The sequence below is a fragment of the Colletotrichum navitas genome (assembly GCF_030913465.1).
Source record: "Colletotrichum navitas strain CBS 125086 chromosome Unknown LY79scaffold_199, whole genome shotgun sequence".
NCBI classification, from domain to species: Eukaryota; Fungi; Ascomycota; class Sordariomycetes; order Glomerellales; family Glomerellaceae; genus Colletotrichum; species Colletotrichum navitas.
In genome coordinates this window covers 400-15,951 of record NW_026850745.1, presented here as the reverse complement: position 1 = coordinate 15,951, position 15,552 = coordinate 400, and the positions used below count along the sequence as shown (strand labels likewise).

Sequence of the window (15,552 nt, the reverse complement as noted above, 5' to 3'; positions counted from 1 at the left end):
GTATGTGCACATATAGATCTATCTGAGCCGCAGGTTTGCAGGCGTCCCATAGCCACCCAAGGCTAAGGCTTCTCGCCGTAAATACTTGACGGTGCCAGAACCTAAATAGTCATAGGAATAGCAAATGCTGAGACAATCCGAGTCCACACTCTTTGTTATGCGTGGACAGCTGTGCAACTTGAAACTCTTGTCTGCTTTTTCGGAACACCACGGCAGGAAAGAGTATATGGGTCAGTAATCACACGATGTGTGGCTTACTTTCAGTACGTAGCATTCGTCTATTCCTTTGGCTAACCACGTTTACTAACCTTGTCGGAGATCAGGCCGCCAACTGTAACTTTTTTGCAAGCCTGAAGCCCACTTGGGATGTTTCGCTGTTCAAGTATCAATGAACATAAGAATTCATCTTCGCATGCAATTCTGAGTGCCATTGCTGTCTTTCTCATTACTTTGAGCATTCTGGAAACCTTTCCTATGCCTAAGGAGTCTCAGAGCATGGTCAGCTGTATAAGTTGGCTTACGGCTCGGGGATAGATCGACCGACGAGGCCAGTTTAGGCGATCGTTGATCGGCGATTACAAGCCTATGTGGCCAAGATCAAGCGGCGGCCATCGGCATCAGACCATATCCAACGTTACGTTAATTTCCCCCGCTCCGATGATGATCGCGGGTTTGTTGGACCGGGAGCCAAGAACGTACCAGTTCTAGTGGGGGAACCACAAAATATGCATACTCACCCTAGTCGGGCGTAACTTGGACAGTCACACTGCGTGAACGAGAATGACTTTCAAGTTCATGATGCTCAGGCTGTCGTGCCAGGGTCGTCATGGCGGCCCACATGAACTCCGCGGCAGAAGACTTGAACCATTCGCAGGTGAACTTGAGCGTGGACGTACGAGAGAGGGCAAGGGAGAACATGGCTCTTGGCGCAGCGGACATGGTCGTGACATGGGCCAAGCCGGGGCGTAAAAATGACGCCGAGTAGCGTCCTCCTGGCAATGTATCAAGTATAAGAGTCGTTGTATTTTACCAGCAATGGGAATGGGTTTGAGGTGAGTGACACGGCAAAATTAGCTCTCTTCTGGACATCATGGATCTCATCTCGAGTCTGGGGGTCTTCCCAACGTCTGTTCCCGATTGGACAAACCTGAAAGTCTTGCATAGAAGCACACTGCCTCATCGCGCGCATTTCTACTCATATCTCAGCGAAGATGCCGCCCTGTCATTCGACCGTGAGCAAAGCGAGTTCCTTAGCCTCAACGGCACTTGGAAGTTCCACTACGACCAGAGCCCCTTCGAAGCTCCCCTTTGGGAGACGGCAAACGTGACATCGTGGGCCGACATTGAAGTCCCCGGCATGTGGCAGCGCCAGGGCTACGGAATCCCCCACTACACCAACATCGATTACCCTTTCCCCGTTACGCCGCCCAACGTCTCCTACATCAATCCCACTGGTTCGTACTGGCGGGAGTTTGAAGTACCTCAAGACTGGAGCGAGGACCAGCAGATACGCTTACGTTTCGAAGGCGTCGACAGCGCGTTCCACGTCTGGGTGAACGGTGTCGAGGTCGGCTACAGTCAAGGAAGCCGCAACTCCCACGAGTTCGACATCACCGACTACCTTACTCCTGGCGAAGCCAATTCGCTATCCGCCCGTGTCTATCAGTGGTCCGATGCTTCATACATCGAGGACCAAGACCAGTGGTGGATGTCGGGCCTCTTCCGAGATGTCTATTTGGTCCCTTTCCCTCGCTCTTCGATCATCGACTACTTTGTCAATACTGAGATTGACGACTCCTTTGAAAGTGGTACTGTTAAACTGAATGCGACAGTTCAAGGCCAGCCAGGTACTATGACTGTGAAGCTTCTGTCACCTGAGGGTGCCACGCTTGACAAATGGTCTGGGTCGTCTTCGGAGGTGTACACACACAGGCTTCAAGGCGAAGACCTGCATCTATGGTCCGCTGAAACACCAACCCTCTACACTGTTCTAGTAACATTCAACGGTCGAACCATCAGCCAGCGCGTTGGCATTCGTCGCGTTGAAATCAGCGGCTCGAACTTTCTTGTCAACGGCAAGGCTATTACCATCTATGGTGTCAACAGGCATGAACACCACCCAATCTCCGGCAGGACTGTTCCTTATGAGAGTATGAGGGCCGATCTCATCACGATGAAGCGCTCCAACATCAACGCCATTCGCACCGCGCATCAGCCCCCGCGTCCAGACTTCTTCGACATTGCAGACGAGCTCGGCTTCTACGTCATATCCGAGGCAGATCTCGAGTGTCACGGGTTCGACAAAGTCGGGGAGACGAGGGAAGCGATGGCGGAGTGGACTTCCCAGAATCCCGATTGGGAGGATGCGTACGTCGACAGAGCTCAGGCGCTTGTCGAAAGGTTTAAGAACCACGCGTCAGTCATCATTTGGTCGCTTGGCAACGAGTGCTTCTACGGAAAGAACCTAGATGCCATGGCGAGGTGGATCAAGCAGCGAGACCCGAGTCGAATCACGCACTACGAGCCCGACCGCGAAGCTGAGTCGGTTGATATTTACAGCCAGATGTACTCGACTCCGGAGAGCGTTGTCAAGTTCCTCAGCAACCATACGGACAAGCCTTTTATCTTGTGTGAATACGCGCAGTATGTTGCTTCTTCCTCGCATTTGACTCTTTCTGATGTGGTGGCTATAGTGCGATGGGCAATGGCCCAGGTGGTCTAAAAGAATACATCGAGCTTTTCCGGTCTGAACCCACTATCCAGGGTGGACTGGTGTGGGAATGGAGCAACCACGGGCTGCTCAAGAAAGAAGGAGATATTGAGTATTACGCTTACGGTGGAGATTTTGGTGATGAGCCAAACGACGCCGACTTCATCATGGATGGACTTGTTCTCTCCGACCATAGCCCCATGCCCTCGCTCATTGACTATGCCAAGGCAATCCAACCGGTGACTGTGAAACTTTCCGCGGACGGACATCAAATGATTATCACCAACCACTATGACTTTCTCGGCGTCACGGAGCTTGATGCTTCTTGGCATGTGATTCAAGACGGGGAGGTACCCACTACTCCCCGTGTCCTAGAGCCACCAGGCATTCCGGCCGGAGAGCATCGCTCTGTCACTCTGCCCACGGGTAATTCGAGCTTCCCTGACGAGGCGTGGATTACCATTGAGTTCAAGCTGAAGAACGACAAGGTTTGGGCAGAAAAGGGCCATGTTGTAGCCTGGGATCAGCTTCATCTTAACGCTCCAGTAACGACTAACCAACCGCACAAGACATTATGACTCTCCGGTACAAGCTCGTCAGTCACATAGTCTCGACGTTAAGCAAGACAAAACACATCTCAAGGTTGAAAACGGCGACGCATCTTTCGGCTTTGATCTACTAGAAGGAAACGTTAGCAGTACTGTGAAGATAATGCTTCTAGATGCATCCTCTAAACGCTGGCGTGTAGACGGTTGAATACAGAGCTGCGCCTGTCAGGAGGATTAACGCTGGCGCGTAGACGGTTGGATACGGAGCTGCGCCTGCCAGGAGGATCGCCAGATGGGTATGCAACCTCATGTCGGCGATAAAGATGTCATAGGTGGGTTGTGTTGCAGATGGATTCGGGGCCAGGCTTGCGATCTCTCGCTCTCAGCTGCCTGTTTCGCAGGTCGAATGTGCTGATCGTGTATCGAATTCGGGGGTCAGGCTTGCGGTCTGCTTGCCCGCGACCTAGGCACCTAGGCCTGCTGTTAGCATCGTCAGTCAGTGAGGTGGCGCAGATGGATTCTGAGCTCCTCGATCACCTGCCGCTGGGATTCGTACTCGGCGGTGTCTGGGGGTACCATGTTTTCTTTCGAGCTCTCGTGGGTGGTGGCGCAAGGCCCAGGTCTACTATTGGCATCGCCGCCAGTAAAGAGATTATAAGTGGGTTGTGTTGCGCGAAAAGTCTATCAAGAGTTCTGGTTAGCGACAACTATATCTGTATTTTGCCCAGCCTTGTTGCTTTGTTTGTTTACCACTTACCCTAGACTCTCTGAGGGAAGTGTGCGGTCTGGGAAGTGCACTCCCGCCAATGCTGGCGCGCAGACGGTTGGATACGGAGCTGCGCCTGCCTAGAGGATCACCAGATGGGGTATGCGACCTCATAGTAGCAAGCTTTATCAGAAGTAGGGAATTATTACCACCAGTGAAAAGGCTATAAGTAGGTTATATTGCGCAGATAGATTTAGAGGCTAGGTTTACAGGTAACCTAGGTTAAATATTAAATATATATATTAAAGGGTGCCTACTTCAGCTTAAGCATTACCTACTACTAGGATTTATACTTAGTAGCGTCTAGGGGCATTATATTTTCTTTTAAGCTCTTAAGCTAATCAAGGTAGTATCTTATGTTGCCTTTATAGTTATTAGTGTTCTTCTCTAATTACTACACCACATTAGTCCCTGCTGCCCTAACATGCTTCCATAGTGCACACTCGCCAATGCTGGCGCGCAGACGGTTGGATACGGAGCTGTGCCTGCCAGGAGGATCGCCAGTGGGGAATTGGGGGTGTGGAGCAACGAGAAACAATCATCCCAGCATTTGAGCCCCGCTTTGGCTAATTCGGGGGTGCAGCGTATCGCAGGCACTGGCTTGGGGATGTCTATTGCTATCGAGTGTGGATCGAGGTATAAGAGAGCCAACCAGCCTGTGGGATGGTGGACTTCGCCATGGCGGCTACCCTCACCGCGATACCCTCTTGGCCCTGACAGACAGAGCATGTCGCCCCTTCAACCTCTGCACACCATCGAAATGCAGAGGGCACGCCGAAGCCTTCACGCTTGTACAGCAGTTGCGCACCGAGTACAACTAATTTTGGAGTCAATCTACAACGTTGCTGCCGAAGTCGAGTCTGTCAATATTGCTGTTAGGAGGAGAGGGATTTCTTCTTCTTCTTCTTCTTCTCCTCGTCCTTTTTCTCCTCGTAATCCTGGGCGGCCCAGGGGTTGTTAGAGGGGAGGTGCGGAGGTGCGGCGGCGCGGCGGCCCCTGGAGCTTGAACGACTAAGAAGAAGTACAGCCTGTGGGATGGTGCATTTCGCCATACGTTCAAGACATTTTCAAGTTACTTCAAGTATCAAGCAGAAACAGCAATCTTCTTCTTCTTCTTTTTCTTCTTCTTCTTTTGTTAAAAAAAAAAAAGGAGAAGCTAAAAAGGGTAATTAATACATATAATTAATGTTAGGGTTAGAGAAGGATCCATCGTCCTTCTCCTCCTCCTCCTTCTCCTCCTCCTTCTTCTTCTCCTTCTTCTTCTCCCCCTGGGAAGCCCAGGGGTTGCTGGAGGGGAGGGGGGGAGGGGAGGGGCGGTGGCGGCGGCGGCGCGGGCGGCGGCGGCGGCGCGGAAAGGGTTGGTCGGCGCGGCGGCGTTGGGGTTGGTCAGCGCGGCGGCAGCGGCGGTGGCAGCGGCGGCGGCGGCGGCGTAGGGGTTGGTCGGCGCGGCGGCGAGGGGGTTGGTCGGCGGGGCAGGGAGCGCCAGCCGGCGCGGCGGCCCCTCAAGGCTGAACGACTAAGAAAAAGTACAGTTAGTGATACAACTTTCTATTTAACAAGGTCGAGTAAAGTTACCATTGCGTCGTCGTCGTCGTCGGCGGCGGCGGCGGCGGCGACGCGCTCCCGCCAGGAGGCAGCGCGGGCCATGCTCTTTGCCTATAGATAGAATTGTTAGCTAAACAAGGAAAAGATATGAACGAGGTCAACGTCTTCCAGCGCGGACCTGAGCTCTACTTCTATCGCGCCCTCACCCAGAACGATGCTGCGTGGTATGGCGACGGCCCTATCTGGGAGGAAGAGCGGGTTGGCAGCGTGCACACCCAGGTTCGCGATGTTCGATGGGGAGAAACCGATAGCGGCTTCGCAGTCAACTACAAGGTCCGAGTGGCCCCCAAGGTTCTTGAGTGGGGGGCTGAAGCAGACTTGACGTACACCATTTCTTCTAGCAGTCTCACCATCCACGCTCATGGCGACTTCGTCGGCAACGTTACCGAAGTCCTCCCCCGCATTGGCCTCATGGCTGTCATGCCGGTTGAGTTCGACAAAGTAGCGTGGTTCGGTCGCGGGCCTGGAGAGAATTACAAGGACACAAAAGAAGGATGCCGCATCGGACGCTACGAGTCCACGGTAGAGGACCTCTTTACCCACTACGATTATCCACAGGAGAACGGCAACCGAGAAGACATCCGGTGGCTTCAGGTCGTTGGTGATGGCGGCGTAACGCTCAACGTGAAAAGGGTCGAAACGGAGCCTTTCAGCTTCACGGCATCGCGTTACATGCCATTCGACTTGGATGACGCGGAGCATCCTCATGATCTCAAGCCTCTGAACATGACAGTTTTGCATCTTGACTATGACAACAATGGAATTGGATCGGCGACTGTGGGGCCAAGGCCTTTTGAGCAGTACAGGTGTTACACTAAACCATTTGACTTTACCTTCGAGTTGAGTATTGCCTAGGAAGGGAAGATTGTCTTGGTAGTGAGTTCGCTTGTTGTATCTCATAAAGTGTGATCAACCGCAGCGTCTCATCATTTGGGAATAAAGTAGTTGTTCTATGAAGAATCTACATACAGTCTGGTGCGCTAGCACCGTCCAAAACCTCAAGCAACGACCGTGCACCAGCTTACATTATGAGTTCCTCTATGAAAACAGAGTCTAAAATTATATAGAAAATATTTATACGTCATCAAGCTATTAGGTATCTTAATACATCTTTTTTATTCTATAGAGCCCTTTAATTGTCAAGATATTCCTCCTGGACGCTAAACGCAACTGATTTCTTTAGTGGTCTACACTGGCAGCGTCTAAGAAATACAGAGCTTCTGATTAGCTGAAAAAGCTAGACGCTGTCAGCATAACCCGCCCAAAAAGTCCGTTACGCTCAGCGTCTAGGACAAATACATGAACAACTAAAGGGCTCAGTAGAGTGAAAAGATATGTTTATATATCCCTGCTTTTAATGGATTCAATAGTATTGCCCTCTTACTTATATTACTGCCTGTTATTAAGGAATTTACAATGTAATTTTGCGCACGGACATGTTCTTTAGTTTTGGACGGTGCCAGCGCGTATGAACTGGTGGATTGGCAGGTCCGTGTGACTACATCACTCACTCCGTTTGAATTGCGTTTTACCTACAATGAGATTCTTGGTGTCTTCAACTGCTGTTGTGCCCTTTGAATATGACCGATAGTCAGTGTAGCAGGGACATATAGTGGCAATGGTTTTTTCAATGAGGCCAAAAGCTTGTTTGAATATTACGCTGCTTCTCTGCCACAAAGATAATCAACTAATGATGAGTTTCGCTGCTTCCACACGTCAGTATTGAACAGTTACTAAATTTATACAGAATAAACCACAATCCTTTCTCTTCACTACTACACTACTGTTACACCCTCACTGTCTTCTCATGGACGCTTTTTTCGTTATCTGCCAGGGAGCTCTCATGCGGCAGGTTGATTGCCTCAATGACAGGACCATCTCCCTCCAACTCCTCGGGCCGCACATAATCTTTCGGTTCAATCCACTTGTCCTCCATGATTGGTGGCGGCCAGATCTTGCACGTGAGCCAAAATGTGAAGCCAGACAGAGCAAGGCCGACCCAGTACGCAAAGAAATAGAACCTTGTCACGCCCACGGGCGCTGAGACACCCATGTTGTTAAGGAAGCCATAGAAGTTCGGAATTATTCCAATTATATAGGCAGCATAGGCGCGGATGTTCCATCCGTGGGAGTAGTGATAAGCTCCCGACTTTGCTGAACTGAAGCAGTCTGGGATGTCGAGGCGACCGCGTCCGATGACATAATAGTTGACGAGAAGGACCCCAGTTATGGCAGAGAGGAAGATTTGGTAGGAGGAGAGGAATGACACGAAGATTGAGGCGGATCCCTTTTTTTTTTTGCTGTTAGCGATAAGGCCGGCGTGGAGGTAATATGTTGTGACTTACCAGAAGGTACCAGGGGTTGATGGCAAAAGAAACGACCGCGCAGACAAAGAACCCCCTCCGGACAGTAAAGTATTTCGGAAAGAGGGCCGCGATATCGTTACCGGCTGGCAAAGAATTCTCAAAGATGGAGCTGAAGATACAACAGTAGGCGAAGCAGCCAGCAATGATGAAACACCCAGCCCGGTTTGCCGCGGTATACTCGGCCGTCTGGAGCGTATCCAGTAATGTGACGGGGTTCCAGATGAGCTCTCCGAATATCAGTTCGCTAGAGGCACAGACCAAGTTGCCCACTGCCGCAACGACTAAGTTGGCGATGGGGAAACAAAACAGGTTTCCGATGATCACGTCGTTCTTCTTCTTCGCGTACCGCTGGAAATCTGCGGCGTTGCTGGCAAAGGTCGCGCAGTTCGCCGCGCCAAGCATGAAGAATTGGACAATGAGCCACGCCCGCTTCGAGCCCGTTGCTTTGCCACCCTGATGCATAACGGGCCCGAGGCCGCCGGCCTTCGTCGCTGTCCATGCGAGCATGGCCACGGCCGAGACGATGAAGACGCCGAGCTTGGCGTACACGAGGCCGCGCATCTTGGGAACGGGGATGACGAGGAAGGCGCATGTAACAAGCCAGAAAATTACAAAGCCAATCATCCCCCCTGACGTGAGTGCCGAGCCTTCACCCATCATATTAGGAATTTTGGCTATGCCCGGGATGATGGCATGAAGCATGACATAGATACACTCCCCGCCTTGCACTGCGCTGACCCCAAGCCATACGGTTGCCATCTGCCTCTTGTTAATTGTTCAAGACTGTATTCAAGGAGTTATTTAAGGCTTACTACGGCTCGGTTGAAAGTCGGCCACCATGCACCATAGACGCCAAAAGCAGCTCTGCATACGATGGGATATCCCACGTGGTAACAACTTCCGGGTCGGCCGTTGAGAGTGATGATGATGGCGATCAGACATTGCCCTCCGAATGCGCAGGCGAGGGACTCCCACATGGACAGGCCCAGAGCCTGCGCGGTCGATGAGGCGTACCAGTTCGAAACGGTGGCGGTGGCCGAGAACCAGAACGTTATGTAGGTCACCTGGGTGAATGTACGATTGGCTCGTGTTAAAGGCCGAAGGTCATCGTTCTCGAGGAGAGCGTCGCGACCGTGGACTTCGGTTGCGCCAGCGGCCGGCGCCACGCGGATGCGGTTTAGCAGGCCCATGTTGAGCTACTGAGTCCGGTATTAGTGGTTGGCAGTCTCCGGAACTCTCGAAGAGATGGCTCGGTGAACAAAATATCCACCCGCCTGTCTGATATAGATGTGTTTCACTTTGACGTGGACAATCTTGGACGCAGCCGGCTGGACAAAGACTTATACGAAATCTCACATGGTCCCAAATTTTCGTAATCATATTTACTCGGGAGAATCCCTTAGCTACGGTACTGATAAATTGAAGATACCAGGGGCGAACGGGAACTGTGGGGGAGATAAGCACTGCAGGGATGCTTTGACCGTCGAGTAAATGAACATTGCAGATGCCGTAAAACACATGTTGCACGATAAGACCGTACGGCCATCTCGGCAACCATTGGAAGAGGTAGTGATGGCTGTTTTGTTATCTTTACTAAATCAGGGGGGTTCCAAACTCCGCCGCAACCAGTTAACATCGAGAGTCATGTTCGTGAAAACGTCTACGAATAAATATCCGGAAACCCCCCGTGGGGAGAGTATCCCGGAAAACAGCCCCTGTCTCTTCAAGTACCGGGATGCGCCCGGGACCCACACCGTCCGTTATCGGCGCCGGTCCGAGAACGATAAGGGCTAACCTAAAGCCCGACGAATCATATCGCACGTCATAATCTGTATGAATCATCCGATCGATAGGCGACTTCCGACCGAGAGCGGCGGCGTACGAAAGGACTACCGAATGAGCCTCAAGCTCACTCGCTTGTTAGGCGGCTACTTCAAACGGCATTAAACCAAACCACGGTGTGCGTCACATTTGAGCTACATGTCGGCGCAGCTGGGACGGCCACCATAAGACTATTGCTACTCTCCAGACGTCATCACGAAGTACTCACCTCATAAAGACTCAGCCACGATCGCGCATTAACTTATCTTAAACAAACTCGGGTCAATTCGAAATTGCAAGACAAGGGGCGCCATCATGTCCGCCACCGTAACTGCTACCGTTCCAGAGAGCTACAAACTCGAGCTCATGTCTGCCTATGGCACCGTATTCCGCGATGTCCTGAAAACCCCACCCCGGAACTGCAACGCCTCCGAGGTTCCTGTCATCGATCTCTCCAACATCCGCGGCACGGAGTCAGAGCGCAAGGCCCTTGCTGCCACCATCCGAGATGCCGCCGAGAACACGGGTTTCTTTTACATCAAGAACCACGGCATTCCCAAAGCGACCATCGACGCAGCTTACAAGCAGGCGCGGACCTTCTTCTCGCAGCCTGATGAGAAGAAGGCGCTCATCTCGCAAAAGAAGTCCAAGTTTTTCAACGGGTGGACGGCAAAACGCGCAGCCCAGATATCGCCAACGGAAACCAAGGACCACCGCGAGGGGTTCAGCTTCCGTTATGACCCGCGGCATGATCCCGAGACCAAGGACCCGGACGCCGTGCCCGAAGCTGTGAAGCCATGGATGAAGCATGAGGGTTTTGTGTGGGAAGGAACGAGCCATTTGCCGGACTTCAAAGACGACATGGTCGCCTATTGGCAAAGTTGCATAACGCTAGCGAGGAGTCTCATCAGGATCTTCGCTTTAGCGTTGGATGTGCCGGAAAACCATTTTGATGATATCATCACGTATCCTGGAAGGTATGTTGTGTGCAGTTCAAAGTCTACATGCCGATACTCATGCACTTTACGTCCTTCACAGTGACAGCGTGGTCAACTACTACCCCAAGAACACCGAAGCGCAAGACACAACCATCGATGTTGGTCTTGGAGCACACACCGACTTGCAGTGCTTCACTCTGCTTTGGCAAGACACAGTTGGCGGACTCCAGGTTCTCACAAAAGAAGGCCAGTGGATCAAAGTGCCGCCGGTTCCTGACACCTTCGTCATCAACATTGGCGACTTCTTCCAGAGATTGTCCAACGATCGTTTCCAGTCGACAGTGCATCGTGTCTACAATTACGCTCCCGAGGACCGGTACTCCATGCCCTTCTTCTTCGGTTTCAACCACAACGAGCAGTGCTCCGTCTTGCCGACGTGCACAGACGAGAAGAACCCGCCGAAGTACGAACCGATCAGCTGTGGCGAGGTAGGTTGGAATCTTTGTTCTTGCGAACTTCTCAGGACGCTAACTCCGTGCTAGTGGTGTCGACAAAGATTCCAAAAGACTTTTGAATATTCAAAAGCGAAATCGGAGCTGGCCAAATAGGTCAACGATGAGGGGTACAGCTGATGGAGATATCTAACAGAAGATCCGTTTGGTTTCTTCTATTCGAGGCATGCGGGCTAGGCCTATTCGAACTCTGGTGTCGTGATATTGGTTGTATATTATGTTCCCATCGAAGATAATCCAGTGCATAATGATCACTAAGAACCACTTTAATGTGTACTTGACAACTATTTTATTATTCTTACCCTTATTCCGTGCTTACCCCCAAGATTGCTGTCTTTACTCCTGCTACTGCTGTAGCTGCTGCCTCTATCCCTACTGCCGATGCTGCTAACTGTGCTGTTGGTGCTACTAGCCGGACAACTACAACTTTCCCAGGAGCAGCGGCAGGATGTCGAGAGGGGGGGAGGGGGGTTTACCAAGTTGGCCCACTCCTGGGCGAGGACGCGAGGATAGTCCAAGATAATAAGTAACTCTATGCCAGTAAAGTGTCTCAAACTTGTGAGTATGTTAGAGGGAGACACACACGCCTCTGGGGTTGGAGGTAATCTGCCGGTCTGAAGGAAGAATCCATTGATACGCATCAACGCAAGCGTCAAAAGCGGGCCTGGAACTAAAAGTAGCTGCGAATGCAATTGCTTTTCGGCCGTATTTATCCTTACACCTAATATTAAACCTGCGCTTTTTGAAAAAACCACAGATCCCTGTCAACTCGCCCGGCAGCACGAGCACGATGTAGGGCTTTCCAACCATTTATGTCACTCAAATTGACTTCAAAATCCGCCATATTCGTCAGAAAGAACTGAAAAATGTTTAGATGTCCATCAGCCGCTACTACATGCAAAGGTCTTTGGCGATAGGTGTTGTTGAGTGACATAGGCGCGCCACGGCCAACAAGTTGAGCCACAAAGTCGTGCGTAGAACTGTTCGACCCATATTGTCTCTGCCATCAATTAGAGATATCTGTTTGTGAAGAGCGATCAAGAAAGCATGATAAATCGGGAGATGTTTTGTATTCGCCCCGCAATAACATGAGAATCATCGACATCTTTCAGCTTGCTGATACTAGTAAGGCTGATGTCTTCGTAAACCTGCCTGATAGCTTTGATGAGAGGAGTTTCTCTTTTGGACATGAGAAAGCAAGAAAGTTGTAAGAGTTCACATAGGTGGGTGTGGCCAGCCTACTTTGTTTACGAGGAAGCAATGCGTGCTTGAGGGGCTGACATGGCCAGCCACATCAACTTAAAACTCGCGAGAAGCTCGATCGATACCTACTTGAGTAGATGAGATTTGATGTTGAAGTTGAGTATTATGTTCTCTCTGACCTTATTGTCTGGTCAAGAAAGTGGGTCGGACCGTGCGCAAGAGGACAACAGGCACAGTACTTCTATCGGCCTGAAAATTTTGGTTCCGACTTACCAAACTTTGAGCCACTTGAAGTTGCCTACTCACAACAACCCAACCCTACTACAACAATCAGAAAAGAAGTCAGAGTCAATTTATCTACTTCATATCTGAAAGAATCCAAGTCTCGGTAATATTGAGTTCATTTTGATCACACTACAGCATGGCGACAATTGATAGTTTTCAGACGGCGTCTGCAAAGTTCTTGTCATGGTTCAAGTCTTTGCCGGGGGCCACATTCCACGACGACATCCAAATAGTTGACCTGAGAGGTCAGAACGCTGGACGTGGAATTGGTACGTAATATGTGCACGTCTTTTACGTCGCTCAAATGCTGAATGGAATTCCAGTTGCCACCAAAGATATTGCACCCGAGACGGTGCTCTTCGCCATCCCAAGAAAAAGCATCATCAATGTTGAGACCTCCGAGCTCCCTAAGAAGATCCCCCAGGTTTTCACCGGAAATGACGGCGACGATGAGGACATGGAGAACGAGCCGCTCGACTCATGGGGTTCTCTCATTTTGGTAATGATCTATGAGTATCTTCAGGGCGACGCCTCCCCTTGGAAGACGTACTTTGAGGTTTTGCCCGAGAACTTTGACACCCTCATGTTCTGGGAATCTCCCGATCTCGAGTACCTCAAGGGGAGCGCAGTTTTGTCGAAGATCGGCAAGGATGAGGCGGATGAGATGTTCCGGTCGCGGATTTTGCCTGTCATTTCAGCCAACCCTGGCATCTTCTTCTCTCAAGGTGTTTCGCCTCCTAGTAAATCGGAGCTCCTTCAGCTTGCCCACCAAATGGGAAGTATCATCATGGCGTACGCCTTCGACCTGGAGAACGAAGAAGAGCCCGAGCAGGAGGATGAAGAATGGGTTGAGGACCGCGAGGGCAAGACAATGCTGGGTATGGTGCCGATGGCCGACATCTTGAACGCTGATGCCGAGTTCAACGTGAGCAGTCAATCCGAGTCTTTGCAGGTGAGACTTGCTAAAAGAAGATCAGGCACATGTCAATCACGGAGAAGACGACCTTAGTGTCACCGCGCTCCGACCCATCAAAGCCGGGGAGGAGATCCTGAACTACTACGGCCCCCACCCCAACTCCGAATTGCTTAGGAGATACGGCTACGTGACCCCTAAGCACTCTCGCTACGATGTGGTTGAGATTCCGTGGGATCTCGTGCAATCGACTCTGAACGAGCAGCTGAGGCTTACTGATGAAGTTTGGAAGCAGGTGGTATGTTCCAACCCAAGATGCCCTCAAATGACATTCGTGCTGATTGAAGTATAGGCAGAGCATGTGGACCCAGAAGATCTCGAGGATGTCTTTGTTCTGGAGCGCGAATCCGGTGAGCCAGACTCGGAGGGATGTCTTACGACGCCCGCAAAGGTGCAGGAGGTATCCGCCGAACTCGAGGAGCAGCTGAAAGATGTCTTGAAGGCGATTAAGAAGGTTCGGGGTGATCTCATTCCCGACAAGAGGAAGCGCGACGAGGTCTATCAGTGCGTCGTGGTATCCACATTGCAGAAGTTGTTGGTCCAGTACCCGACGACAGCCGAAGAAGATGAGGCTATGCTGGCATCCGGGAACCTGACGTCGCGCCAAAAAATGGCCGTCGAGGTGAGGCTCGGCGAGAAGCGCCTCATCAAAGAAGCTCTTCAGGTGGCGGGCCTCGGCAACAGCGCCGCCGGCGCCGAAGAGGTTGCTGCAGATGAGGGACAGGAGAGGTCGTCTAAGAGGGCGCGCACAGCACAGTGATTATCTCTAGCGAGCAAGAAGATATCAATAAAGTGAGCTTGTATATTCTCTGCGAGACAAGCAGCAATATAGGTCACCTCATGTCGAGTTGATTGCCATGTTTGGGGGCTTTAAACTTAAATTAGTCATGGATGTCAAAGGGCCATGATCAACCCTTCACACCAAAACGCGCTAAATGTTGCTAATTCCAACGTCACACTCAGTCTCACCCACATCCGCTGCTCATTATTTCGTTTCTCAACATCGCATTGATCATTGTCCAATATCTTTTTCAATAGTTCCCACTATCATTTATCAGCTTTCGACTTACAAATAGCAGCAGTTATGTCTCTGGCTCCCTTAGCCAACTGATCCCGCTAATAGTAGGTTATTAGTGTCAGAGGTGTTACAGTACCAAGTAGAGGAGTCTATAAATAGCGTAGTTAGGGGTTAATTATAACTATTTTCTAATCTACCTTCTCCTAATTCTCCTATTCCTATAAACTCTGCTTTTATATAACCCTTAGATAATAGTTTTTTTAGTTATAGCCTTATAGCTAGTAGTCCCCTAGTGCCCCTCTACCTTTAGCACCTAATATAATCCCCCCCCTTAAGGTCTTGTCCTTAGGACCTTAAGTAGTACTCTAGTAGGCCCCTAGGGCTTTACTACTACCTAGTATCTTAAAGGTATCTAAGAATACCTCTAGGCTTAGTAGGTTACTAGGTAAATAGCTATCTCTTTAGCTAGCTAATTACCTTTAATTTTACTTTTATAGCTATTATAGTTTACTTAGGCTAAGACTATTACTTTTCTAGGGTTATAGTTATTCTTAGCTAGGTTATAAGCCTTTATTACTTAACTAGCCTTACTAAAGGTTACTTACTTTATAATAAAGATACTTTATTTACTTTTAATACTTTTATTACCTTTTTATTTTTTTAACTATAATACCTCTTTAAGTACTATATACCTTTAGTAAGCCTTTATTATATAGTTACTTTTTTTATTATTTTTATTTTCTTATAGCCTAAGCCTTAAGTTATACTATTCTTATAATAAAAAAAAGCTTTTATTTTACTTTTTAG

General features: G+C 50.2%; 5 protein-coding genes across 5 annotated transcripts; 4 read left to right on the top strand and 1 right to left on the bottom strand.

The window, feature by feature from the left end:
* Positions 1-812: 812 nt before the first annotated feature.
* On the top strand, positions 813-3,555 carry LY79DRAFT_683279 (glycosyl hydrolases family 2, TIM barrel domain-containing protein). The gene is made up of 2 exons (XM_060564608.1): positions 813-2,643; positions 2,694-3,555. The coding sequence occupies exons 1-2, from the start codon at positions 1,091-1,093 to the stop codon at positions 3,286-3,288; spliced, it is 2,148 nt and encodes a 715-aa protein (XP_060407034.1). The 5' UTR covers positions 813-1,090; the 3' UTR covers positions 3,289-3,555.
* Positions 3,556-5,716: 2,161 nt separating this feature from the next.
* On the top strand, positions 5,717-6,484 carry LY79DRAFT_675189 (galactose mutarotase-like domain-containing protein; the record flags this gene model as incomplete). The annotated part of the gene is made up of 1 exon (XM_060564415.1): positions 5,717-6,484. The coding sequence occupies one exon, from the start codon at positions 5,717-5,719 to the stop codon at positions 6,482-6,484; it is 768 nt and encodes a 255-aa protein (XP_060407033.1).
* A 931-nt stretch (positions 6,485-7,415) lies between these two features.
* On the bottom strand, positions 7,416-9,185 carry LY79DRAFT_530318 (NCS1 nucleoside transporter; the record flags this gene model as incomplete). Its single annotated transcript, XM_060556170.1, has 3 exons — positions 7,416-7,916; positions 7,975-8,754; positions 8,808-9,185. 3 exons carry the CDS (start codon positions 9,183-9,185, stop codon positions 7,416-7,418), a joined length of 1,659 nt encoding a protein of 552 aa, XP_060407032.1.
* A 692-nt stretch (positions 9,186-9,877) lies between these two features.
* On the top strand, positions 9,878-11,548 carry LY79DRAFT_573401 (2OG-Fe(II) oxygenase superfamily protein). Its single transcript, XM_060559468.1, has 3 exons — positions 9,878-10,793; positions 10,855-11,242; positions 11,297-11,548. Exons 1-3 carry the CDS (start codon positions 10,132-10,134, stop codon positions 11,360-11,362), a joined length of 1,116 nt encoding a protein of 371 aa, XP_060407031.1. The 5' UTR covers positions 9,878-10,131; the 3' UTR covers positions 11,363-11,548.
* Positions 11,549-12,772: 1,224 nt separating this feature from the next.
* Positions 12,773-14,543, top strand: LY79DRAFT_136881 (SET domain-containing protein). Its single transcript, XM_060550916.1, has 4 exons — positions 12,773-13,023; positions 13,078-13,679; positions 13,732-13,965; positions 14,020-14,543. Exons 1-4 carry the CDS (start codon positions 12,891-12,893, stop codon positions 14,485-14,487), a joined length of 1,437 nt encoding a protein of 478 aa, XP_060407030.1. The 5' UTR covers positions 12,773-12,890; the 3' UTR covers positions 14,488-14,543.
* Positions 14,544-15,552: the final 1,009 nt, after the last annotated feature.

Excerpts from the sequence above, each read along its gene's own strand:
- LY79DRAFT_683279 (XM_060564608.1), top strand. The coding sequence starts at position 1,091 with ATGGATCTCATCTCGAGTCTGGGGGTCTTCCCAACGTCTGTTCCCGAT. Across the intron at positions 2,644-2,693 it reads ATCTTGTGTGAATACGCGCA|TGCGATGGGCAATGGCCCAG; the intron begins GTATGTTGCTTC and ends TGGTGGCTATAG.
- LY79DRAFT_573401 (XM_060559468.1), top strand. The coding sequence starts at position 10,132 with ATGTCCGCCACCGTAACTGCTACCGTTCCAGAGAGCTACAAACTCGAG. Across the intron at positions 10,794-10,854 it reads ATCATCACGTATCCTGGAAG|TGACAGCGTGGTCAACTACT; the intron begins GTATGTTGTGTG and ends CGTCCTTCACAG. Across the intron at positions 11,243-11,296 it reads AACCGATCAGCTGTGGCGAG|TGGTGTCGACAAAGATTCCA; the intron begins GTAGGTTGGAAT and ends ACTCCGTGCTAG.
- LY79DRAFT_136881 (XM_060550916.1), top strand. The coding sequence starts at position 12,891 with ATGGCGACAATTGATAGTTTTCAGACGGCGTCTGCAAAGTTCTTGTCA. Across the intron at positions 13,024-13,077 it reads GAACGCTGGACGTGGAATTG|TTGCCACCAAAGATATTGCA; the intron begins GTACGTAATATG and ends ATGGAATTCCAG. Across the intron at positions 13,680-13,731 it reads ACGCTGATGCCGAGTTCAAC|GCACATGTCAATCACGGAGA; the intron begins GTGAGCAGTCAA and ends AAAGAAGATCAG.